This window comes from Prosopis cineraria, unplaced genomic scaffold (assembly GCF_029017545.1).
Source record: "Prosopis cineraria cultivar Desert tree isolate PC_DT_omini unplaced genomic scaffold, ASM2901754v1 PC5, whole genome shotgun sequence".
Taxonomy (NCBI): domain Eukaryota; kingdom Viridiplantae; phylum Streptophyta; class Magnoliopsida; order Fabales; family Fabaceae; genus Prosopis; species Prosopis cineraria.
This window is the reverse complement of record NW_026555336.1, coordinates 12,258,245-12,285,129: the sequence shown is the minus strand read 5'-3', so window position 1 is coordinate 12,285,129 and position 26,885 is coordinate 12,258,245. Positions and strand designations below refer to the sequence as shown.

Here is a 26,885-nt window from a genome sequence, read left to right as displayed (position 1 = left end):
AGAATTCTCAAAAATAACATTTTTTGCCTTATTTTCAATTGTTTTGCTTTCAAAAACTTTTCCGCACTTCTCAAATCTTTATAAATTGTTAAGTTTGAGTTCAAACTACTTATTTAAAAGGTTTTTATGGGATCCCAAATATTCTAAAATTATTTTTAAAAGATTATTAGTTTACCCCCTCTATATTTAATATAAATTTAGGAGCAATTCTTGCTCCTAATTATCATTATTTGTTGTGAGTTTGTAGTGAATGTTGTTAATATCAAGGCGGACATTACATTATTCATTACATATAGCTTATAACAAAAGCATTACTACTTTTTAGGAAAAACAAAGAAGAATTCTTGCATGGATCTAATGCATCATATCATTTATGATTTATCCAATAAAATTACATTAGTTCAATTAAATAAAATTTTATGTATCGTTATTTTTAATGACTTAATTTTTGTAATAAAATGTCTATTTAATTTGTTGTATATTCTCTTTCTACTATAATTAATAACATAATCAATTTATATTTAATATCAAATGAATGTTATTTTTTTTTAATAAATTTGGTTTGGATGTCGTGATGCACTATGTTCATTTAAGAGTTTCTCCAAAAACAAAAGAATTACTTATTGATTGACTTGTCTTTAAAACTAGTTAGTCACAATAGTCAATTTTAATATTAATAATATTTAAATACAAATTAAGAATTAATTATCAAACTAAAATTGCTGCTTCTATTGGTCAATTTGTCATTAATGATTACAACAGCATCTCGATTTTAAAAACTTGATAAATTTTATAAAGTAATGGACATTAATTATTGAGATTTTTAAATTTGTAATTACTTGTATCAATATTATTCATTGCATGCGTTAATATTTACGTTGCTCACGAGGAACAGTTTAATATTAAATGATATATCTAATAAATTAAATCAATCATACTAGATTTTACATTCATAATATTCTTAATAATATTTCATGTAAAGATTAAAGTATATTTTTAATCCTTTGATTTTATATAAGATTTTAATTTAGTCTTTTAATTTTATAAAATATTTTTTAATCCTTTAACTCTAACACCATTAATTTTAAATGATTATTTTTGTGTATCAATCATTATTATTTTAAAAAAATTAAAATTAATATGTCAATATTTGATAATATTTTGGTTATATTTAAAATTTTAATGTAAAAATTTATTAGAATGAAACTAATGATGTTAGAATTATAAAACTAAAAACTAAAATGACACTGTATAAAGTGAAAGGATCAAAATAAAACTTTATATAAAATTAAAAGAATAAATGTATATTTTAACTTAATATAAGTAATAAAATCATATCAATCAATTTTGTTTTTTTAAACCAACAATCAATTTTGTTATAATATTAAAATCAATTCAAAGTCTTTTATTTATCATCAGTAGTTACCAAAACATCTCGGGCACAGCGTGAGTAAAATTTTAGTATGATATGAAATATATAACGAGTAACCTCATTCACAAATAATATTTTGATGTTATTTATAAATTACTTTTAATATATTTTATTAGAATTGAGAAAAATTATAAATTTATTAACTCAACTTAAAAATTTAATAAATTTTTAATTTTATCCATATTTAATATATATTTTATTATTATATATTTTCTCTCACTAATATTTAATAGAAAGTAATAATAATATGATTTATAAGTAAAGTAAAAAATATTATTTTCTTTTTGTCTTATAGATAAGAACAAAGAAAGTAATGAATAGTGAGAGTAGTATCCTTCCTTTTGTTAATAAAAATTGTTGTTTTTGAGCTTGTTATTATTTTATCTAAAATTATTGTTGCATTCCAATAATGTACTTCATATTTCATATTATTTTAACCTTCAGGAGAATATTTAAGTCAATGATAATTTAGTAAACATTATTAAATTATAATACAATATAAATTGTTTAATAATTTTTTAAGTCTATATAAGAAATTTTTAAATTTTAAAATAACAACTTTCACCAACCGAGTGCAACCATTTGGCAATGAAACTATTAACCAAGGATGCATGAAATGAAGAGAAATATGTAGGCAGATGAGGTGCACCACATCATTTATAATTTATTGAATTAAAATATTTCAAGTAATCTAAATAAAATATTGTGTGATATTTTTTAAATTGATCATATGTTTGATTTCTTGTATTTTTCTTCTCTACTATTATTAATAGCAAAATTAATTTATATTTAATATTATTTAAATGTTATATTTTTATTGAATAAATCATAAATAACATGGTGTATTCAATTTATGTAAGTATTTCTCCTAAAATGAATTATGGATACACGTACTTTAGGGGTTCATAGTCATTATCCAAATCCAACTGGAATACATAAACACACTTACTAATTAATTATTATTGATTAATTAATAATGATGACATGCCAAAAAACAGATATCAATGTTTAACTGACTGTTTATTTTGGGCCATCCAACTCACTCAACTCCTATTTCCATTTACATTCCCATATTTTTATGTAAATTTTGTATAGTGATTGGAATCAATTTACTCATCTGATTTAATAAACTGTTAAATTAATATTTTAATAAAATTAATAAAATATTTTATTTATGATCAAATTGATCATAATTTAACTACGTTTTTCCCAGTAGTTGATCAGTTTAGTTTTTAGTAAACCATTTTCAGATAAAAAATTATTTAATTTAAATTTTATAAAACAAATCTAGTCCAATCTAAATATAAATAAAAAATATCTCAAATATTTTATGTAAACAATTTTTTTTAAAAAAAAAAAAAGCACGCCTATATAAATATACACGCGTAAGCATCTTCCTCCACCTCATGAATAATAGGCGTCCATGCCTGCCCACGGCGTCGTATGCTTTCCGTCCAAGTCAATATCCACTGTCGAATTCGCTTTCCTTGGAAACAAACAAATGGATGCCACCTACATCTGAACGCTTGCCTCCACTTTTTCTTCTCTTCATTCTTTCTCTTTCTCTTTCGTTTTATTTTGATTTGTATGAAAGCTTATTTGCTCGGAATCTTCGAACCTTCTAGTGTTCTCTCCTCCTTCTCTGTGTTTCCTCGCTTGATGATGGGAATCAGCTTTTCCTCCTTGCTTCCGGACCTGAATGGATCTCCGATTGTGCCCTCGAAACCCTCTTTGGGTGATTTGCCTGAGAGCTGCGTGGCTTTGATTCTCGAATATATGAATCCCCCGCAGATTTGTGAATTGGCTAGGTTGAATCGGACTTTCCGTGGGGCGTCCTGGGCCGATTTTGTGTGGCAATCGAAGTTGCCTCCCAATTGTGATCTTCTTGTTAAGAAAATTTTCGATGATTTTCAGAGCGATTCGGGCAAGAGAGGGATTTACGCTCGGTTGTGCCGAAAGAATACTCTTGATGGAGGCTCTAAGGTAAATGATCGATTCGCTATTCAGTTGGTTCCGAGACATTTTGAAGAAAGAATTTATATTTGGAGATTTGCTGAATCGAGCCTTTTAGACAATTCCTGTTCTTATTATATTGATTTTTCCTCCTAAAACAATGAAGAAGTCTCTAATCCTGACGAAAATTCTCCATCCCTTTTACGGTTGGTTTGGGTTTTTATTGCGTTTTGTTGACGAAAATTTGTGTCAGGTTGAAGGGATTGATAATTGGAAATATTTGTTGAAATTTCTTGATTTTAGGACAGGGGTGGCTTCTCTGATTTCTTCCTTCTTTCATCTATTTAGTGTTTTTTATCCGATGTGCAACTTCAGATTTTTTATTTTATTTTCTTTTTACGGTTATCATATGATTGTCACCCTCAGAATAGTACAGTCCCATCCTTATTTTTCTGTTGTGAAAGGAATTGATTTTTTTTTTTTTAACAAAAATTTAGTTCTAGAATCGCTTTTCCCCCTGACGAGTTTGAATGTGTGGAATTTTGCAGAAAGTATGGCTGGATAGAAGCACCGGTAAGCTTTGTTTGTCCATATCATCTAAGGGACTTTCAATAACAGGGATTGATGATCGAAGATATTGGAATCATATCCCGACTGAAGAATCTCGGTGAGATTCTTCAGCTGTCGTTATCTTAGCGTATAAAATTTTTGTAGCTACGGGAACAATTCTATTTCTTATCACGTCGGAGTACTTTTTAGATTGCTTTTGAAATTTCAAGTATTATGGAGCTTCCCTGGAACTCGCCAGTGTAGTGTATGTCGTTATCTTATGTAGTAATTCCATGATTCTCTTCTTTTAGTATCAATTAGTGAATGTATATGCCGCTACACAAGGAATACTAAATCTATTGCAATTTTTTGGTCTGTTGATGAGTTTGCACTTGCTGATCCTTTTCATTAACACCTCGACATCTTTTCCTAGTAATTTAAAAGTAACTCGAAAGATTGTATCTTCTTTTTAGTATTTAAATTTTCAATCCTATGTGTAGTTCTAGATTGAAAGAATAAAGAAATTGAAAAGAGTCTGCAAGGAGCTATGCTGTTAATGACTTATGAATAGTGTGGCTCTTTTTTATGATGATATATTGATGGTTCTTCTATTATTTATCCCTTAAGACGCTGGATCCTTATGTATTTTGAGAGCTTGGGCTTTACTGAATTCTGGATTTTCTCAACAGTTGTTACTATATGGTCTGTAACTCTTGGACTGAATTTGTATTGCGTTCGTTGTGCATTATAAATCTCTTTATGGTCTTTCAAATACGGCCATCCAGATGAGCCACTCCTTTCAGTCATGAGGAGTCTAGTACACTGATAAATTTCAAGAAACTTGTTTTGTTCAGGAAGTTAGAAGGGGCTTATTAGTAAAGTGACAGCAAGTTTTCTTGTCAATCCATTTCCACTTGTATAAGCATGTGGTATTGCAAAAGGAAATGCCTGCAATTCTTTGATTCGATTAAAACATAGCAAGCCAATAGTCTTATTATGTTATGCACATACAAATGATGACATACTCATGCGAAGAAATACATGTAGATGTAGATAGATGAACATTGAAACTCATAAGCTGTTGAATGAACCTTCCTTTGTTACTCTAATTGATGAAGCAAGTCTTGAACCTTATATTCATTGAGTTTATTTTATTTTATTTTTTTAAAATATCAAGTCTAGTATATTTGTGCATTGGAATCAAACCTGCGTTATTTCCATCGTATGCAGGTTCCACACTGTTGCATATCTTCGGCAAATCTGGTGGTTTGAAGTTGATGGTGAGGTAGAGTTTCCATTTCCAGCAGGAACATACAGCCTATTCTTCAGACTACGTTTGGGACGAGCCTCGAAGCGACTTGGCCGAACAGTTTGCAACACTGAGCATGTGCATGGCTGGGACATAAAGCCTGTACGATTCCAGCTATGGACTTCATATGGACAGTACGGTTCATCTCAGTGTTTCCTGAAAGAGCCTGGGAAATGGGTTTTTTACCATGCAGGCGATTTTGTGGTTAAGAATGGGAATGCATCGACAAGAGTTAAGTTCTCTATGACTCAGATTGATTGCACCCACACCAAAGGTGGTCTGTGTTTAGATTCTGCGCTGATATATCCAAGTGAGCTTAGAAAGGTTAAAGCATTTTTAAACTGTTCTTAACCGTCTGAGTAGGAATTCGAATGTAAGTGTATGATAGATGTGTCAAATAGGAGATTAGGGCGGCTTAAGGAGAGATAGAGAATCGAGTTTTAGAATGGTTCTTACTAGGTGTTTACAGGAGGTGATGTAAAATCTACCAGTTTAGTGAAGTAATGGTGCCTGATGTTTATGGTTCTGGTCTCGAGCTGTTATTATTTTATCAGTTCATCTTCATGAATCTTCATTGATATTTTGCGTTATCTTAATATTCAGGCGTCATTATCTACTTTAAATTCATATATTTGAATCGTTCACCTCTGTCCCTTTCTTAATAATGTTCTTAAACTTGATAAATTAAAGTTAACCAACATTAAATATGATTGATTGAATAACTTCGATAAATTTGATTCCAATTAGAATGGGCTATTGATGTTTGTATGGGAACTAAGATGAGGTCATGAATATTATTACTTTCTTTTTGGGCATGTTGATAGAGATTGTGTGTTTGTAACTTAGTTTTTTATATCACTGTCTATATGCAAATTTGTGTGTTTCTAACTTAGTTTTTTATATCACTGTCTATAAGCAAATTTTAAAATTTTCCTGAGTTTCCTGTGTATTAAAGCTGAACAATAGCCTCTTGTTATTTGTAAACTGAAAACAAACATAATTTAGGCGTATTGATCATTTAGTTCCAAAAGTTTGAGCTCAGTTTCTGGCCCAAAAAAAAAAAAAAAAACTTGTAGTTCAGTTCTTAACTTTTAATTTGGTCTAACTCAATTTTATAATTTCAATCTATTTGAAACTTAATCTTTATAATTTTACCTTTTAAAATTTTAGTTATTAAATTTCAAAAAATGCTTGTAAGGGTTAACATCTAGTTATATATCCATGTCAAGTTGTCAAATAATTTAAGAAAATATGAGGGGATAAATCAATGAAAATTAAACTTGCAAAATCAAATCAATAGTTGAAATAAATTTACAGTACTAAAAGTTTTATTATCCAAGAAATTTTCCCTAAGCACTTCATGAAAGTATATTAAAAAAAAATAACAGTGGAATTGGTGGATAATTATAATTATTGGGACTAAGTTATACTAAATATAAAGTTTAGAAACAAAGTTTTAAATAAAATTATAGAACTGAATGTTTAATTTTTCTTCTAAGGGAATCGAATGAATAACTTCTCTCTTTATCACGCAATTATTTGCCAGAGTTTGCCGTGATTGAAATGGGAAAAGATGGACGCAATTTTTTCCGCTTCATTTCGTTGGAATGGTCAGTATCATAAGGGTCGTTTGGGTATAAAATAAGTAGGTTGTGCAAAAGTTTTTTTTCAATCTAATTCAAATAAAAATTATTCTTTTAAGACAAAAAAGATCATACTCGTTTTTTAGGCTAAATTGAATAAGAGATTGAACATCTAGACCACTTAGTTTGGTCTAGTCATATAAATTTATTTAATATAATTATAATTATTTTATTAATTATTATAATAATAAGTTAATTTATAATAATAATTAGTAATTTTTTGTGTTTTATATTTGTGAAGTCATCAATATTGAGCAAAATTTTAGCATTGAATAACTTTATTCTTCTCCTTTTACTGATGAAATTTATTGTTAACTTAGTGTAATGAATTTTAGACATGTTAAATGTTATTTACTTTAAATCTTATGTATTGTAATTGAAATATGTTTGTTGTTGTTGGAGATTAAGATGAATTTATAATTATTGTTATTGTGATAAATTTTATATGAATATAAGTAATTTTATTATGTTAATTTAGTTATTTTAAAAAAAAATTGATATTATAAAACATAAGATACTTTGAAAAAAATAATTACTAATAATAGTTTTTTAATATTACCCTTCTCATATATTTTCTCTCCTTAATATTATTTAACAAATAATTTTTAATAAGCCACCTTCAGATTTTTTTCGAAATATAGAAACTCAACGAGAGATCTTAAACCCTAAACGTTCAACATGGCCCTCCCTCCTCATCTGAATTTTCTGAAGCTGTTGAGGATATTTAAGTTGGCGAGATTATCACTAAATAAAAAAAAATGAAATTATTTAAGGTTTGTTTGATTTCATTATATTTTTATTTTAAAAACTACTTTATGAGATTACCACTAAATAAAAATTATTTTTGATTATGTTAATTTTAAAAACTGGAGTTAAAAAGTTGACCAATAGTAGTATTTGCTAGTAATTAATAGTGGTAGCTTATACCAATGATGGTTTGATTTAATAGAAGGGAGAATTACAGTTATGTCCCACACAAGGGAATTAATTACTGCAGGGTCCATTGACAACTGGACTAACCCTGCAATAATTAATTCTCTTGTGTGAGACTTTAACATCATTCTCCCTTAATAGAAGGAATTATTCCTTTACAACATAACAGATTAATGTTTAAATTTATATTAGGAGGTGTATTTATATTTAGTGTCTGATTTTATCTCAATAATATTTTTTTTATAGTCAAATATAGTGTTATTGTTTGTGTGATTGTATCCTCCTATTGAAAAAATAATAATTCTATCCAAGGTACGATTGAATAGTAAATATGAGTGTTTCTTTTAATAAAAAGTTAAACTTTAGTTTATCATATTATAATGAGCTTAGTTCCTTTTGCTAAATCTAACGCTCATTGGTAAAATGTATGTCTTTAAAAAATAGAGAAAACAAAAAAAAATGACTCTAAAACGTTTTATTTTTTGATTTTAAAATCAAAAGATAAAAATAAATTTAAAAAAATTTAAATCAAAAACATTTTTCTAAACAATATTTTTTATTTTTATTTTATTTTTTAAAAAAAAGAAAAACAGTTTCTTAGAAAACAGAAATCTTTTTTCGTTTGTTGAAAGGCCAATTTAGAAAACAGAAATCGAACACCCATTTCACACCTGTTTCACTTGGACCACGTACACAAATTATCATGCGTATCTTGTAGCCTACCCTCATTGCCTACAAATTCACCGTAAACTTTGTCGTTTTCTTTTCTCTATATGATACCCAGCAACCTCAACATCCATGCTTTACACCGGTTTGATTGCAAAAGAGAATTATCGGAAATATTTTAAAACAACGCCACTATAATGTCCGCTGTAACATCCAGATTTAGGGTGTTACATCCACCGTCATTATAAAATATTGGTCCTGTAGGACCAAAAAGACTCAAAAGACAGGATTGATTTTTCAGGTAAAATCAGACTAAAGACCAAGCATTTGGACTAAGTGATTTGGTTCGGTCTTATATAATTAATTTAATATAATTAAAATTAATTTATAAATCATTAATTAAAGTCAGTCTTACACAAGACACAGCACCAGCACACTGCATGGTGCACGCCACGCACTCAAGGCTCAAGCAAGCTATAGGCGGTCATTCTCACTTCTTAGTTTCTCTTTCTCCAGTGCGCCAAAACCCTAGCCCTTGCCTCCTCCAGTTCGCAGTTGTCAATCACATCAGTGAGCTCTGGTTCATTGCTCTCCATTCGTGTCGGTGACCTCCAGGCCTTAGTCCCTTGCTCCCCAGTCTCCATCAACCCTAACCTTTGATTCGTTGCTCTCTAGTCTCCATTCTCGCTCGAGCCATTATCTTGCAGTTAATCACATTGGTGAGCTTTAGTTCATTGCTACTCCACCAGTGTGCCACCACCGTCGGTCACATTTATCATCGCCTCCCGCATCTGATTCATCGTCGAGCACATCACACCATCGCTCCACCCCTGGTCCCCATCACCCCTAACCTTTGATTCACTGCCATTCTCGTACCTTTGAGCACATAGTCTTTACTCACCAGGTATGTCTTGTTACCCATTGCCCCACCCCTGCTCTCATCTTCTTAGAGGTTTCTTGTAAAGGTATGTCCTGTTACCTATTGCCCCACCCCTGTTCGTTTTACACTTGTAGCCTTATAGTTCAAAAATCAACTCAGAATGAAATTTCTTGCGATCAAGCATTAGAAAAAATGTGACCAAATATAAAGGTTTCAGTTGAAAAGTAGTTGTAGAAGTTTCCCCTAACTCTCCTTGATCACTCTGCGTGATTGAAGTGGATGTGGATGTGTTTTTTTCCCATGACTTTGCGTGATCACTTTGAACGATCCTTAATATGGATTGAAATTTGTTACACAGTTTTTCCCTATGTCTATGTTAATATGTTCAAAGGACATTTCTGTAGGCTAATTTTTATTAGTAATCACCTTATCAATTATATGCTCTCATTTTCTAGCTTTTGTGTTCCCTGCCATGATTTTGTGCTGTTATAAATTTTTTATTTTGCTTCCTTTTTATCACTATGCTGTTATAATTGGTCAATTATATGCTCTGAATTATATTTTATCATTATGAAGTGATGGATATTGAGCAAACAACCAGCATTGACCAACCTCAATCATCTTCTTTTACTGGTGAAAATATGAGTTCAACTCCTTCTGGACCATCTTTGACACCTACTCCTCCTCCTCAACCCCCAACTACTATGGAATGTCCTCCTCCTCTTACAACTGTAACTGAAAATGAAGCTACAGAAGGTAGTAGAAAGAGAAAAAATTCTGCAAGAGGTATCAAAAGTCTAGGAACACTTTACTAAGTTACCATTGGTGGAGACAAATGGAGAAGTTAGAGCTGCATGCAAGTACTGTAATTTAGGTTATGCTTATGACCCAGGCAAGAATGGTTTAACATCCTTAAAGAGGTATGTACTAAAGTGTCCCAAGAATTCATATAAAGCTACACAAATGACAAAGCAATCTATGTTGAATTATGTGATACCAAGTGGGCAAGAGGGAAGCTTAGTACCTCACATGTTCAATCAGAAACGATATCGCAGGGCTCTAGTTGAGTTCATCATATGTGATAAGATGCCATTTAGGCTTGTTGAGAAGGAAGGCTTTAAAAAGTTTGTGAAGGAGTTAGAACCACGATTTCAAATCCCTTCAAGAACAACAGTGGCTAGAGATGCTTGGCAATTGTATCTTGGTGAAATTAGAATCTTGAAAAATTTATTGAAGAAGTGTATTAATTGTCTTTGCCTCACTATAGATTGTTGGACAGTAGTTCAAAACTTCAATTCCCTATGTTTGATAGCCCATTTCATTGATAATGATTGGAACTTGCATAAGAGGATTCTTAGTTTATGCATGGTTGAGAATCATAAGGGTGATACGATAGGCAAGACAATTGAAAGGTGCTTATTAGAATGGGGCATACAAAATATGTTTACCATAACCATGGATAATACAATTTCTAATGACACATCCTTGTCTTACTTAAAAAGGCACCTAAAGAATTGGAGGGGTCTTGTTTGTGGTAATGATTATCTTCAACTACGATGTTCTGCACATATTCTTAAGCTAGTTGTTAATGACGGTTTGAAGGAGTTGAAAGATACTTTTGAGTCCATTCGAAATGCTATTAGATATGTTCGTTCATCTCCTTCTTGCTTGTAATGATTTAAAGATATTTGTGAATTGGAAATGTTGGACACAAAAAGTATTGTTTGCCTCGATGTCAGTACTAGATGGAATTCCACATGTTTAATGTTGGATGTGGTTTTGAAATTCCAAAAGGCATTTGAAAGATTATAGGATGAGGATGAAGATTTTGTTAGCTACTTCAATAAAGGTTCAAAGCATCATGCTCAGAGTGACTTTTCTTGCTTAGATGGTAGCATGGATGCCTATGTTTATAGGCAAGGTGCTAGACTCGATGATAATATGGATGCTTTTGCTTACTCTAGGAAAGCTCCTCCTAAGCGTAATGGCCCTCCAAACAAACAAGCTTGGAATAAAGCATGATTCTTTCTTAAGTTCTTGAAGGTATTTTATGATGTCACTTTGCAATTTTATAGCACACTAAAAGTTACCACACATACATGCTTCCATCAAATCACTTTAATTCAAGAGTTGTTAGATGAGAATATTAAAAGTGATGACATTCTTCTTAGAAAAATGTCTTTGAGCACAAAGAGTAAGTATGATAAGTATTGGGGGGTAACAGATAATTTGAACCCTTTGTTGATTATTGTTGTGATTCTCAATCCTCGATACAATCTTGCCTATATCAATCATGTATTTGATCAACTTTTTCCTGACCTTAACCTTTGCATATCCATGATGAACAAGGCAAGAGACACTTTGTATTGTCTATTTGAGGAATACTTTGCAGCAATTGGTCTTGATACAAGTAGTTTTAGTAGTGCCAACTCTCCAAGTGCTCTTGATGCCAATACTTCAAATGCAAGTAAAGGTAAAAAAGACCCTGGTCGTAGATGGTTAGCATCCTATAAGCAAAAAGGCTCATCAATTCATACCCAATTAGAGTTGGATAGATACCTTTTTGCTAGTACATCTGAGGATACCCCTATTGATGATGATGATGATTTTGATATCTTGACATGGTGGAAGGTTAATTCCACCAAGTATAGAGTACTTTTCTTGATAGCACGAGATGTATTGGCTATACCAGTATCTACAGTTGCTTTTGAATTAGCTTTTAGCACTGGAGAACGTGTTGTTGATGATTATAACAGTTCTTTATCTCCTAAGATGACTGAAGCACTCATTTGTGCCTAGAATTGGCTAGTTGCAGGGCAATCTCTCTCAGAGTTTGTCTCTATATTTCATGAGGTTGATAATTTTCAAGAGACTGACGATGTGGTTAATGTTGCAAGTAATATATTTAATTTTATATCTCTTAATTTAATTTATATATTGCATTTTTACACTTACCAATTACTTTATATATGTGTATATAATCTATTTTTGACATATGCTTCAAGTTTTATTGATGCTAAGAAGATAATTATTTGAAGATTTGTTGAGTTTGTTTCTATTGAAGCTAAAGAGATAATTACATGACAAATGTAACGTAGTGTTGAACTTTGTTGAGTGTTTTTGTTGAAGTTATATGTTTAAATCATTTAGAGTTTGGACTGTAACTGAAATATTTTTTTCTTGATGTTAAAAATCATTATGGATTTATTATGATTATAAGTGTTTTTATTATCTTAATTAAATTTATTAGGTAATGGATTATTGCTTATCATAGAGAAAAAAAAATGAAAAAAGGCTGGTTGAGTACTAGACTAATAGAACTAGTCTCTGTAACATCCTAAAACTTCAAATCTAAAAAAATGGATTAATTAAGGGATAAATTAATTAAAATATGATTAATTTATTTAATTATATTTTAGATGGCTAATTGAATTTTTGGGTCATATTTGTCTCTAAATTGAGATAGGATGAAAGTCAGATCAAGTCGGGAGACATCGGGGGGAGCAAAATCAAGTTGTTGCTTGCTGTGTCGTGAGCCGTGGATTGTGTGGCATGCGCTGTGACGCACGGCACAACAAGCAACTTAAATTTTCAAGAATCATAAAAAATGGATAGTTTTTGGGGTGGAAAACCTATAAAATGAGCAACTTTGGGAACTACTAAGGCATGAATTTAGGAGGATTTTGAAGATGATTTGAGCCTTCAAACTCTTGGGTAAGTTTTCCACCCTTCTCTTCTACCTTTTCATCTCATTTTTCATGGGATTTGGAAGAGTGAGAATTTAGTCTGATGGGATTAAGCCATGAGTCAATGTTTTGAAGGTTTCTATTAACTCTAAAGGTTTAATTTAGGTTTATTAATCTTGGATATGTGGTAATATGAAGCTACTTTATTGTTTAGTAGAAGTTGGATCAAGCTTTATCTTGATCATGGGGTTTTAAAGTGTGATAAGTTGAGATATTGAGTTTTATGTTGTCATAGAGTAGAAGGAGGCTTAAAGGGATTGTGTGAGTAAATTGTAATCTTAACAAGCCTCTTTGTTGAGAATATGAGTGAGAAGTGGGAGAATTGGGAGGTTATTGATAGCTAATAGTGCTTGTGTTAACTGAAAATTAACATATAGTACTTATTATTATAGATTATGGTGTGAGAAGACTTACCTTGACACAAGAAGAAATTTAGTACCACGGGTAACCCTTTAGCAACAAAAGGGTTGAGGTAACTAGATAATTTGCATTATTTATTACCTTGTATAAGTTATTCTCAAATGCTTTTCTATGATTTGTTGAGTATATATGTATAATTCTTTAAAGGTTAACTATTTTAGAAAAAGTCGAGTATTGGTTTGTAAAATTCTATATTTTTAAAGTAAATAGAAAGATTTTGTTATACTTATTTGAAAAGTTGTTTATGCATGGTCATGTGGAGATATGTAGTGAAATGTGGCATATTAGAGGGTGGGAGGTCACCCTAGTGGAGATAGTGAAGATTCAGTCCATATGGCATTGCTAGCACCTCGGGACGTCAGGTGTAGCATTTACTCTCCTTAGTGCCCAAAAATGGGTGCGGTGCTGGAGACTTACTCTCCTTAGTACCCAAAAGGGTGCGGAGTTAGAGACTATACTCCTTAGCATCCGTAGGATGTGGTGTTGGAGTAACGACACCCCAATTACTTGTAATAGGGGGAAACAATAGTCCGAAAGTAGTTTAGGACACCTTGGCTGGGTAGTCCTACCATGGATGGTGAGCTTGGGGACCATACATGTGGTTTGGTTCTGTAAAATAGCTAACTGGTTCGGTTGGGAGTATTGGAGGACCGGATGGTTAGGGATAATGCATGCAAATTTGTGGTGATATTATATAATGTGATTATGTTACTCATTTTAATACTTGTTTATAACTTGACTTGTTAATCAATAATGTAGGTTATCTTAGTTACTGAGATTTTTACCCCACCCCATGGATTATCATTTTACAGGTGCTACTAGTGAGACTGAGCCAGGGAGGGAATCAGGTAGGGGCTAGCATATCTGATACACTCTTTGTAAAGCCCGATTTTGGTTTGAGTGGTGTACATAAACTTGTTATATGATATTATATGTTGCCAACTAGGGATGCATATCATTTTCATTGGTTGCACTTGTTTTATACTATGTTGTTGTGTATTTTAGCCTAATATTGTATATGAGGTGAATATGTGGTAATTTTTGTGGTGATGGGCTAAAATACTAATACAAGTGCAAGGAGTGTTTTATCTAAGTGGTGATAATGTATTGGTAGTGTATTATGTGGTAATAGAGGCCAAATAGTGCCTGTAATGCTCATTGTGCATTTTGGCTATATTGGGCAAAATGGCCATTAAGTGGCCAAATTTTGTGTTTGGTATGTTTTTGTGTGTTTGATTGGTCACTCAAGTATATTTTGGTCCATTGGACTTAGTTTAACCCTTATAATGGGTTAATGGTATTAGTTATGAGTTTTGGGTACTTGGATGGCTGAAAATTCCTTTGAAAAACTACTTTTGCATCCAAGTGTCTAAAATTCTCATATGGTGTCAGATTGTAAAGAAGCTTGTACCATTAGTTAGCTTATTGAATAAGCTTCGTGTGGGCTCTGGAATCACTCCAATCGGACATCGTATGTGAAAATGGCGCGCGTTCGAAGTTTGTCCAGAAAAGCTATCATGACAGCATTGTTGTCATGGATAGGTGCGCCACGGTGCATTTCACGCAAGCTGCAGTGCATGGTACAGTGAGAAAACATGGCATTCTATGCCATAAGTTGCGGCGCACGGACCACGAGCCGCGGCGCATGGACCAAAACACTCAAAAATGACATATTTAGCCCTGTTTTGAAGTGGTTTACTTCCTAAAACTTTTTCATGCTTCCAATACCTTTATAAATCATTAAGTTTGAGCTCAAACTATCAATTTAAAGGGTTTTTATGGGATCCCAAATATTCCTCAATTATTTTTAAAATATTATTAGTTTTAACCCTTATATATATAATGTGAGATTAGGAGCAAATCCTTGCTCCTAATTATGATTAGTTGTTGTGATTGTGTGGTGAATTTGGGTAATGTCAAGGTGGACATTACCGTCTCCTAGTCCTATAGACCAAGTTCAATCTTGTTAATCTCCGAGTTAACACAAGACCAGACCGAACTGCGGGTTGCCTAACCTAGTCTGTAACATCCTGAATTTCTTAATCCTAAGTTTATAGGTTAATCAAGGGTGAAGTAGAAATTAAAGTGGGATTAGAGATTCGGATGATTAATTGGCATTTTGACTTATTTGTGTGTTGTATGAACAGATATGGGTGATAAGAGTGCAATTTGGGTCGAAGCAAGTACGTGTGGTGAGAATGAATCTCTCTGTGCCACGTGCTGCAGCTTTTGCTATATGTGCCACAGCATATGGACTAGAAATTCACTTCATAAGTTGTGAATTTTAGAAAATTTTAGAAGAAAGAAATTGAGAAACACACAAAACAGAGAGAGAATAAGGGCTGAGAAGATAGGTTAAGTCATTTTGGAGCGGTAGAAGATGATTTAGATCAGTAACTTGCCAGATAAGCTACGTATAACTCTTACCTTCCATTCTACACAAATTTCTCTGAAAATGAGTTATAGAGAAATTGAATCGATGGAATTTAAGGGGTTTGACTCTTGGCCAATAATAATAAAAGGCTCTTGGAAGTTAAATTAGAGCTTTGTAACTAGTTTAGAGCTGAACGGTAGAGCTTTAAACTCGAAGGCTCAATTTTAGCCTTTAGAGAGAGAAAATTAGGGCAAAATTTGATCTGAGTGAAATAAGACCAGTTAAGGTGATGTAAAGTAGTAATTGGGTAGTTATAGAGTTAGAATGGATAAATGGAAAAGAGTTTATGGATGAATATAGCCCTAAATAGTCAAAATGAGTTTTTGGTTAAAATGGGTCAAATAACTAAAATGTGCCAAATGTGTTCAGATTAGCATATTGGAGACGTGAGTAGAGAAAGGAAGCTTGAGATAAGCTTGTGTGATAGTAAAATCCGCGGGTAACATTTCTAGTGATAGAAGGGTTGAGGTAACTAAATAACTTTCTTTGTTTGACTGTTTATTGTAACTATCTGTTAGTATACTATGTAATGCATGAACTAGTTTTGAATTGAGCATGTTTTGTGACATTGAGTGATTGTGTGTGTAAAATGACTTTTGATCGAAATGAGCATTGAAATTGTATTTTGTAATGCAAAGTGATATATATATGTTATGTATAAGAAAAAGTAAATTGTGAAAAGGGAACCATAAACGGTTCTAGAAAGCATGATCTGAGTAGTGGGAGTTCACCTGAGTATAGGGGATGATAAAGATCATATGGCAAGGTTTCCTTAGTACCCTGTTAAGACGCAGTATTGGAAACAATTCTTCTTAGTGCCTTGAAAGGTGCTATATTAGAGAAGATCTCCTGAGTGCCTATTAAGGTACTATGTTGGAAATGAGAGATTCCTTAGTATCTTTATGATACGGGTAGGAGTTAATGATGCCTCATTATATGTATTAGGGGGAAACTATAGTCCATATTGTGCGTTAGAACATCTTTGGTTGGGTGATTCTACCATCGCAAGTGAGCTCAAGACTAATGAGAATGTACATTAGTCTGAGATGAGCTTATGGTTTCATGTCTGGATGATTTGGAGGTTTGGTTGGTATAGATCATGCTAGTATTTTATGATATGATGAAATATCTTGAGATAGCATGGAATCCTTTAGGATTGATGAAAAGTGAAATATGAAATGTGATATGATGTAAATACTACTTTATGAGGTTTTAATGGTATACTATGTTTACTTTCATATTGTTACATGTGATAGTCAATAGGAATGAGTTATTCTATTACTGAGATTTTTATCTCACTCCTGTGGTTACATGTTTATAGGATTAGAAAGTGATCAGGCTAAGGGAAGAGAGTCTGTATTGGCTTGAGTTGAGAAGCCGTGTACTTTGAGGTTGTGTAATGAATTGAATTGAAATATTATATATATAAGTGATATGAGTTGCCATAGGTTGCATGCATGTATTGAATTGAGTTTTTATGAAATCAAGCCTGAATTATGTGTATATATGTTGTTTGAGATAAAAGGGGCTTTGATTTGAGTATATTTAGGATGAAATTGTTATGTGTTGGTGAATCTTAAGCTAAAGGACAAATTATGAGGAAATGAGTAATTTGGGGGCTAAGATTGTATTTCGATTATGATGGGTGAATTTTAAGCCAAAAGCTAAAATTATGATGAAATGAGTAATTTAAGGGCTAAGATTATATTATGAATAGGATTGCATATGTATGAGTTGAGAAGTAGCCAGGTGGGCTACATTATGCCAAGAAATGGCATAGTTTGTGAAATTAGTAAATTGTGAAAATTGGCCATAAAAGGGTCAAATTTTGATATATGAGTGTGATTGTGATTAATTGAGGTCAATTAGGTGTATTAGATTCTTTTGGACTTAATTCAAGGTCTAGTGTGGTCTAATGAGAGAAAGGGATTGAATTGAGAGCTTGGGTGCGCAAATTTTTTTAAAAACGTGACTTTTTGCACCAAGGTGTCCAAATTTTGATCGGACTGTTAGATCATGTATTAGTTAGTATATGAGCTAAGCTTCGTGTGGGCGCTTGAATCACTCCAATCGGATGTCGTATGCGAAAATGGTGCACACTAGAAGTTCATCATTTTGCTGTCAAAATGACAGTAGAAAAATGAACAGGTGCACAATGGTGCATGGATGCACATGCCGCGGTGCACGACACAGACAGGGTGAGCATGTGGCTCTGTGCCACATGCCACAGTGCACTGACAGTTCGTTGTGGTGCACATACTAAAATTCAGTTTTATTTTGTGTGCTAAAATGCATGCATTTGGGTTAGGAATGCTAGTGGGTTACATCCACTATGTATCTGGAAAGTGTATGATTTATTTCTACTGTGTTTTCTCTGATTGAATTGAGATTTAATTGATTTTATAAAGTAAGTCTTCAGCCAAAGCTTTTAAAATGGAATTTGATTATTGTGATATGAGTTGAGGTAGTAGTAACACTGTAATCTTCTCTTATATTAAGTAGATATACGAGAGGAGGTTACGCAATCCTTTTCATGAAAAGGACCAAACTTTGGGTTAGGCTAAAGTCTAATCTAGTCTACTCCTTTGTGCAGCCCTAGTCCTTTCCACTCCTTTGTTTGAATAGCCGACCTAGAAAGCCTTTTGAAATTAAAAAAAACCCTTCTGCAAACTTCATTAGTTCATCATCCTCCTTCTCCCTCGCACTTGAACATGTTCTAAACAGCTACCTCAAATGAGAGCTTTAATCCAAATGAGAGCTTTGCTTGCCCTCCCTTTAATGTTCTTCATCTTCTTCCACTTGTTCTCCTACTTGTGCCCTAATCCAAAAGCCTCGTCAGTCTTCATGTATGTGCAAACCCAAAATCTAAACTTTCAAACTCCAAACCATAAGCTTCAAACCTAAAATCCCATAATTTTAAATCCAAAAACTCGTGCTTGTTCCCTAAACCCAGAGCTTCAAACCCTCATGCTTCTATGATTCATGTGCACACGCAATGTTCGTCACAGCACACATGACAAAAAATTTAAAGTACAAAAACATGATCCAGAAAAAGAGTGATAAGAAAATTAAGAGGGTTGGTGTGTGTTTGTTGTGATCAACAAATTGTGTAAATTGATATGAAAATGCTAGGTGTGCACATACATGATTTAATTAGGATTAAGAAATTCAAGATGTTTTAGTTCTCCCCTCATTTTAAGAATATTGCCCCCAAAATTCATAAAACACTTATATACATACCTATGAAAATAGATGAGGATACTGTTGCCTTATTTTATCCTCTATCTTTTAGGTAGCATCACCAAGAGTCATGCCTCACTAAAAAACCTTAACCAATCATATGTTCTTGTTTCTCAATTATTTATCTTTCATATCTATAATTTGCTTTAGCTCACCCAAATTCTCTTGGAGCTTAATCTCTTTTAGTTCTATCACATGAGAAGGATTTGGGTGATACTTTTTAAGTTGTGATATGTGAAACACATGATCCACACCCGACAACTACAGCGGCAAAGCAATTCTATAAGCCACTGGTTCAATTCTCTCCAAAATCTCAAAAGGATCAATGAATCAAGGAGTCAACTTCTTGGCTCTAATCAACCTCTCAATTTCTATCACTGGTGTAACCCATAGAAATACATGGTATCCCACCAGGAACTCCATCGGACTTCTACACATATTAGCATAACTCTTCTACCTACTTTGAGACGTCAACAACTTTTGCCTAATCAATTCAATCTTTTGAGTCATTTGATCTACAACATCTGGTCCTAACATACTCCTCTCACTCAACTCTATCCAACAAAAAGGTGATCTACATTTTCTTCTATACAATGACTCATATGATGCCACTTGAATACTGTAGTGGTAACTATTATTGTAAGCATATTCAGCCAAAGGAAGATGGCTATCCTAGCTTCTAGGGTTTGTATAGTCTATTTGTCTACCTATTTGTCTGTGGATAATATGCCATATTGAATCTCAACTCAGTACCTATGGCTCGTTGTAAAGCTCCCTAGAATTTAGATGTAAACCTTAGATCTCTGTTTAAAATTATATTCTTCAGCACACCATGTAACTTCACAACTTCTCAGATATAGATCTTTGCCAACTTGTTTAGAGAATCACTAATCCTAATAGCTAAGAAATGAGCCAATTTTGTGAGTCTATCGACAACAATCCAAATGGCATCATGCCCTAACTAAGTTCTTAGCAACCTAGTTATAAAATTTATTAAAATGCTGTCCCATTTTCACTCAGGGATATCCAATGGTTGTAACATTCTAACTGGTCTTTGTTGCTCTATTTTAACCTTCTATCAGGTCAAACAACTAGTTACAAACTCAATCACATCTCTCTTCATACCAGGCCACCACCAATATCACCTCATGTCCTAGTACTTTAAATTTAGATTTGACATCTACTTGTAATGGTAGTACTCCCAAAACCTTAGAGACAGTCCCTGTGAATCCTACCATGGACACCTCTATTGGCCTTAAACCCTATTCCTCTTATCCTATTTTAAGTATTATTTAAGTTGGTAGTATGTTCATGCTTAACCATTGTCCATTAATACTCTTATCATGGGCTTTCCATCAAAATGAGCCTTGATATATAAAGGCTTTAAATGTTGAGTCATCTTAGGACTATTTTTTTTTTTTCAAAATAGCCCGTTTGGGATTCCCTTCTACAGCCTGTAATGTAACTTGGCATATGGGTTTTGACACTGTTTTTTTTCTTAACTTAGAGGGAAAACTTATGGTTCGATTAGTAAGAGGAAGGTTGCAAGTTTGTCAGAACTCTATGCCTTGCATGATAAGATGCCTACCAAAAAGGACCTAGATAAATATTCTATCTCATGAGCATTATGGTAAGTTTCCTCAAGGGTTTCAAGAAAGTTGATATTGAGCTCTCATAGAATGTTTAATGAGTCCGTTTATAACCCTAGTGAGTGTTTTCACAAGGTCTTCCTTTAGGTTACATCTAATTATGAGATCATCAAAATAGGATATGTAGTTAGAAACCAAGGATATTTATCTTAAATTAAGAATTTGACCTAATATTTAGATTTTATAATGGGTTGGCACATATTTTTCCTTCAAGTTCATCTTTATTTTGGCTCATGTAGTTATTGATGGTTAACCTTAGTGGTCCAAGTCTCTTTGAATAATCTGCTAGTATTTTCATGCAGCTCTAACGAGATTCATTTTAGTAAAATGTATTCATTGAATATCATTCATATCATACCACTCAAAGGAGCCCTTTATGTTGGCTAACCAATCTAAGAAAGTAGTTGGATCTAATATACTATCAAATTCAAGAGCATTTACCTTTACTTTCTTAGTGATATCCTTTATTTGACCATGTTTAGGGATATCTTAACCATACCTAGGTGTTGACTTGTCATTCCTAAAATGGTCTCTTATGACTTCTTCTCCATTCCAAAGATGCTCTATATCTTTGAATTGGTAGGTATTAGTTTTACATAGGGATGCCTTATGGTGACTCTTACTAGCATGCATAAAGAAAGTGGTGTTTACCTATGTAAGGTACTCTCTATTTATTAGAGGTAGGGATAAGTTGTTTGGATGTCTTATTGCCATTAAGGTTTGGTAGCAATCCCTCTCTAAGGTTTGGATGTGAGTCCTCTTTATATTTACTTGTATTGCAGTGGCATAAAAGGCAAACTATATCTAAGGTTTCTCTAACCAAGGCTCTAAGGTCATCAATCTTACCATCATTCCTAAGAGTTGACTCTTAAATTGAATGGTCCACGTACTCTTTAATAGCCCTTACAAGGTTTTAAAAGTTATTAAGGGTGCTTTTGTTGTTTTAGGTCATGATGGATTTTAAGGTTGTAAGTTCTTGGTCAAACAAGCTTGTTTATCAAGAATGTCTTGAATGGTCATGCAAAGTCAATAGGCGTTATACCGATACCCCTAGTATGTTTATGAGGGTTATGACCTACATCTTTTAACCTTATTTGGACCAATTTTTAGTTGTCTACTTTGATGATGTTCTAATCTTTAGCAGGTCTATGGATGAGTACTAATCTAATCTCCACAAAGGATTCCTTACCCTTAGGGAAGAAAAGTTTAATGCCATTTTCTCAAGTGCTATTTTCTACAGAAACAAGTTAATTTCTTAGGGTTTATAGTTTTCAAAAAGGGGTTAGCTATTGACTGTGAAAAATTTAAGGCCATCCATGAGTGGCTTGAATTTAGGTCTCTTCAGGAAGTGAGTTGTTTTTATGGCTTAGCATCTTTTTATGGGCACTTTATTAAGGACTTTAGTACTATCATGAGCCCTATTATAGATTGCCTTAAGAAGGATAAATTCAATTGAAGTCTTACTACATCATGAGCATTTCTAACTATTAAAGATAAAATTATTTGAAGCCTTTCTTCTAGCCCTACCTTCTTTCTTTAAGTGCTTTAAAGTGACTTGTAATGCTTCTGGGGTAGGAATTTAAGGCATCCTCAGTCAAGACGGTCAACTTATAGCTTTCTTTAGTTAAAATCTTAATGAAGCCAAGTAGAAGTATTCCATGTATGACAAAGAATTTTATGCCATAGTTAGATCCTTTGAGTATTGGAAATACTATCTCCTTCCTCGATACCAAATAGGTTAAATTCCTTAAAGAGTTTACTTTGTTATTAAGCACTATGCAGGTATTGAGAATAAGGTTGCAGATGCTTTAAGCCATAAGATTAATCTTTTGCATACTATAAGTGTTAGTGTTATAGGCTGTAAGAGGCTAAAGGATGAATATACTTCATGCCTTGACTTTAGCATTATTTATCGAGAAATTGGTAATGGAGCTCGTCATGACTACACATATTTCCTTATTAAGGATGGCTTCCTCTTTTGTGATACTAAGTTGTGCATTCATTAAACATCTATGAGAGACTTCCTCATTTTGGGAACTCTATGCATCAGGGTTGGTTGGCCATTTTGATAGAGATAAAAGTATCACTTTAGTTGAGGATAGATTTTATTGGCCTTCTATTAGATGTGACGTTGCTTGAATTTTGTCACAATATTGTACTTGTCACACTTCCAAGGCTAGGAAATAAAATACTAGTTAGTACACTCCTTCACCTATCCTTGATATACCCTGGAAGGATCTTAGCATGGACTTTATTCGAGGATTACTTTGCACTACTTAACAACATGACTTTATTTTAGTTTTCATCCTAGGATTACTTTGTATTGCTTGACAACATGAATTTGTTCTAGTTTTCATGGATAGGTTTCCAAAGATGGCCCACTTTATACCTTGCAATAAAACCACTGGCGCTTCCTACTTAGCCAAGCTCTTCTTTAGAGAAGTTGTATGCTTGCATGGATGACCTACTTGTATTGTCTTTAATAGAGATGCCAAATTTGTTGCCTATTTTTGGAAAACACTTTGGAAACTCTTTGAAACACAATTGAAATTCTCTTTTGCCTTCTATCTCCAAACTAATAGCCAAACTGAGGCAACCAATTGATAAACCATAATAATTACATCATTTTATTCCCTTTATTCTTATATTTTAATACTATTTTGAGGTCATTTAGAGCATATTTAAGCCTTCGAGCATTTTGGGCAATTTCTATAATTTTTCATTAGTTTAGGGTAGAATTACAATTTTTACAGTTTTAGGCCAAAATTTGTAATTTCCAAAAATATAAAATCTAAAAAAATGAAAATTTTAATAAGTTGTTAATTTTTAATTCTTCTTTAATCTTATTAGTCTAATTTGAGTTCATTCAACTTAGTTTGTGATTAATTCACAAAAACATCTTTTATCTAGTACCTTAATGTACTTTCTAGCAACTTTAGAAGTTGATTAGGTTTGGATTTCTTAATAAAAAAATTTCAAGTAAGCTAATTACAACTCCCCTAAATTAATCTTTTTCCATAATTTAACTTGTAATCATATTTCCATTTTTCCTACATTTTTACATCTAAGTTGACTTAATTTGAATTAACACATGGAAAAAATGTACATGACTTGAGCTAATGGGATCATTTGATCATGTAGCCATGGAAGGGTTCCTTGTTGACTTGTTGACCAATTTGGATGAAAATCTAGCCATTGATAAAAAATGTAGCTCATTTGATAGTGGATTTTTGTAACATCCTAAATTTCTAATTATGAAACAAATTGGTAATTAAGGGTAAATTAGTAAATTAGTGTATGATTAGGGTTTTGGATGACTGTTTGATATTTTGACTCTTGGGAATGTTGAATGAGCATATTCAAATGGAAGGATCACACTGCAGAGTGAAGCCTATGAGTACTGTAAGGATTTTCATAATTATGGCACCGTGTTATGGTAGAAGCTGCATACGTTAAAGTGCATAGCACAAAAACTTGCTTTATATGACGTGGTTAGCTTGTGGTTCTCAGAAGAGAGGGAGTTGAAAAACACAAGAGGGAGAGAAGAAGAAAGGCAGTCTGTTAGGACAAGAATTTATAGAAGGCTGGGAGATATTTCTGACTAATAGCTTGTTTGTAAATTTTATACCGCCTTTAGCTTTGATTCTATACTAATTTCTCTTAGTTTAAGTAATAGAGAAATTAAATCAGGGAGTTTTAAGGGGTTCATTTCTTACCCTTTCGTAATAAAAAGATTCTTGGGAATCTAATTAAGGTTTTGTGATTAGTTTGGAGTTAAATGATAAAGCTTTAAGACTGTAAGCTTAAATTGATTCTAAACTATAAGAAATTGGGAATGGAATTGGGAAGAAGATGTGCTAGAATTGGTAAAAGTGATAGAAAGGGATGAATGGGATGTAAGGAACCTAAATTGACTGAGTAAAAGGAAATAAATAGTTAAATGTAGTCTTAAAGTGATAATTAGTACTCATGGTCAATTAGATTGATTAATTAATAGTACAAATTGTGCATAGATTTGCTGCATTGTACGCATACCTTAAGAAAGAGAAAGTGTGTGGGGACGTTTAATTATTGAGGAAATCCACGAGTGATTTTTTGTGATAGAAGGGTTGAGGTAACTGAATAACTTTCTCTATTTGATTATCTAGTGTAACTGTTTGTGAGTATTGTAGCTATTGCATGAAATGGTCTTAGATTATGCATGTTTTAAGAAACACATGATTGCTGCATGGAAACAGTTTCAAAGAAATAAGTTTGTGAATATATACAATAATATAATTATGTATATATGAATTTTAAAACAAATAAGTGGTTTACATATGAGCATGGTCATGATAGGATGTAGTAGTTTATAACATCCCAAATTTATAATCGTGTGTTAATGACTAATTAGTGAATGAGTTAGTGATTTAATGTGGGATTAGGGTTCTGAATGTTGAAGTGTTATATTACCTCATTGGGATATTATATAAGTAGAAGAGCGAAATCTTAAAGTAGAGTGTGTGAGCATAGTGAGAATTTCCCTCATTGTGCCACATGCCACTACGGGGGATAGATGCATTGCGGCATATGGAGAAAAAATTTAATTAATAAAGACATGCTAGCTCATGGAAAATAGAAGAGAGAACTTGAGAGAAGAGATCAGATGTGGATAAGTATAAAGGATTTGCTAGGGCAAGCAAAATTAGGCGCAAGGATGGTGTTTCCAATCTTTTATTTATCGAGTAAGTCACATACTGCCTTAACCTTTGACTCTACCTTGTTTTCACTTAGTTCTAACTAGTGAAAAATTGAATTTAGGAGTTTCAAGGAATTGATTTCTTACCCTATAATAATAAAAAGGTTCTTTGGAATAAAACTAGTGCTTTGTGACTGGTTAAAGTCAAAACGATAAAGCTTTAGAGCTATAGGCAAGATTTTCCCTAACTTAGAGAGAGAGCAATGAGAGAAAATTGCTAGAAAAGGTTAAAAATTAAAATGAGGGCTAATTAGTGGTAAAGCATGTGAACGTGATAGCGATTTGGTAATTAAATGTGACAATTGGCACTTTTATCAATAGTAAAAATTGACTTTGGGTTGTCAATTTTGTGTAGATTTTAGAGTGTGATGCACGAATTATAAGAAAGGAGCTTGAATAAGATTGTTTGGAACATGGGTAACCCTTTCTAATAAACAGAAGGGTTAAGGTAACCATATAGTTTATTGTGTTTATTAACTATTATAACTATATGGAAGTAAATATAAATTGATGAATTTGTTGTTTTAAGAGTTTTGTGCATGATTTTGTTATTGAAATAGTTTAGCATGTACGATAGTTTGTGAAATGAGATTTGCAAGGTTAATTATTTTTAAATGGTATATGTGTGTGTTATGCCATTACATGTTGTGGCAATGTGAAAGAAAATAGTAGAAATTGTAAAAGAGCATGATCATAGGGGGTAGGAGTTCACCCAAAATATATGGGGATATGTGAGCGAAAAATTCATATGGTTGTGCTAACACCATAGGACATCTGGTGCAGTAATATATGGGTTATTATCATGAGTAATTCGGTACAGCATATTATAAGACTGTTACCATAAGACATTCGAGCAGTCTAGCAACTTCCTGGTGCCTGATAGAGTGCAGTTAGGAGTCAATGATGCCTCTATCACAACTGTGTGAAGAGGGAAGCTATAGTCTATAGATGGGTTAGATTACCTTTAACTGGGTGTTTCTATCACCAAAAGTATGCTTGGGTCAACAAGTGGTTGATCCAGGAGAGCTTATGGTTTTATGTTGAGGAGCATTGGAGGTTTGGTGGCTAGATAATCATGCTAGTTGTAACGTCCAAAAATTTTTAACCCTGATTTATTAATTTAATTAGGGTAGTTAGTGAGTTAATGAGATGTGTGGCCAGAGGGGCTTAACTCAACATAATTGTTGTGATTTTAGCCCTAGAAGTAGGTCTGGATCGATGACGGGCTACCTGGGCAAGGAAAGAGGACAAAAAAAAGTAAAGGGTTGTGTTTTATGCCACACGCCATTGCGC

At 32.8% G+C, this 26,885-nt stretch overlaps 1 protein-coding gene across 1 annotated transcript; it reads left to right on the top strand.

The window, feature by feature from the left end:
* Positions 1-2,854: 2,854 nt before the first annotated feature.
* On the top strand, positions 2,855-5,908 carry LOC129311512 (F-box protein PP2-A12-like). The gene is made up of 3 exons (XM_054953842.1): positions 2,855-3,415; positions 3,934-4,052; positions 5,165-5,908. The coding sequence occupies exons 1-3, from the start codon at positions 2,876-2,878 to the stop codon at positions 5,592-5,594; spliced, it is 1,089 nt and encodes a 362-aa protein (XP_054809817.1). The 5' UTR covers positions 2,855-2,875; the 3' UTR covers positions 5,595-5,908.
* The last annotated feature ends 20,977 nt before the right edge of the window (positions 5,909-26,885 follow it).

Bases quoted from the DNA above. Each gene is read 5' to 3' on its own strand.
- LOC129311512 (XM_054953842.1), top strand. From the start codon at position 2,876: ATGCTTTCCGTCCAAGTCAATATCCACTGTCGAATTCGCTTTCCTTGG. The intron at 3,416-3,933 runs GTAAATGATCGA...GGAATTTTGCAG, and splicing joins CTCTTGATGGAGGCTCTAAG to AAAGTATGGCTGGATAGAAG. The intron at 4,053-5,164 runs GTGAGATTCTTC...CATCGTATGCAG, and splicing joins ATCCCGACTGAAGAATCTCG to GTTCCACACTGTTGCATATC.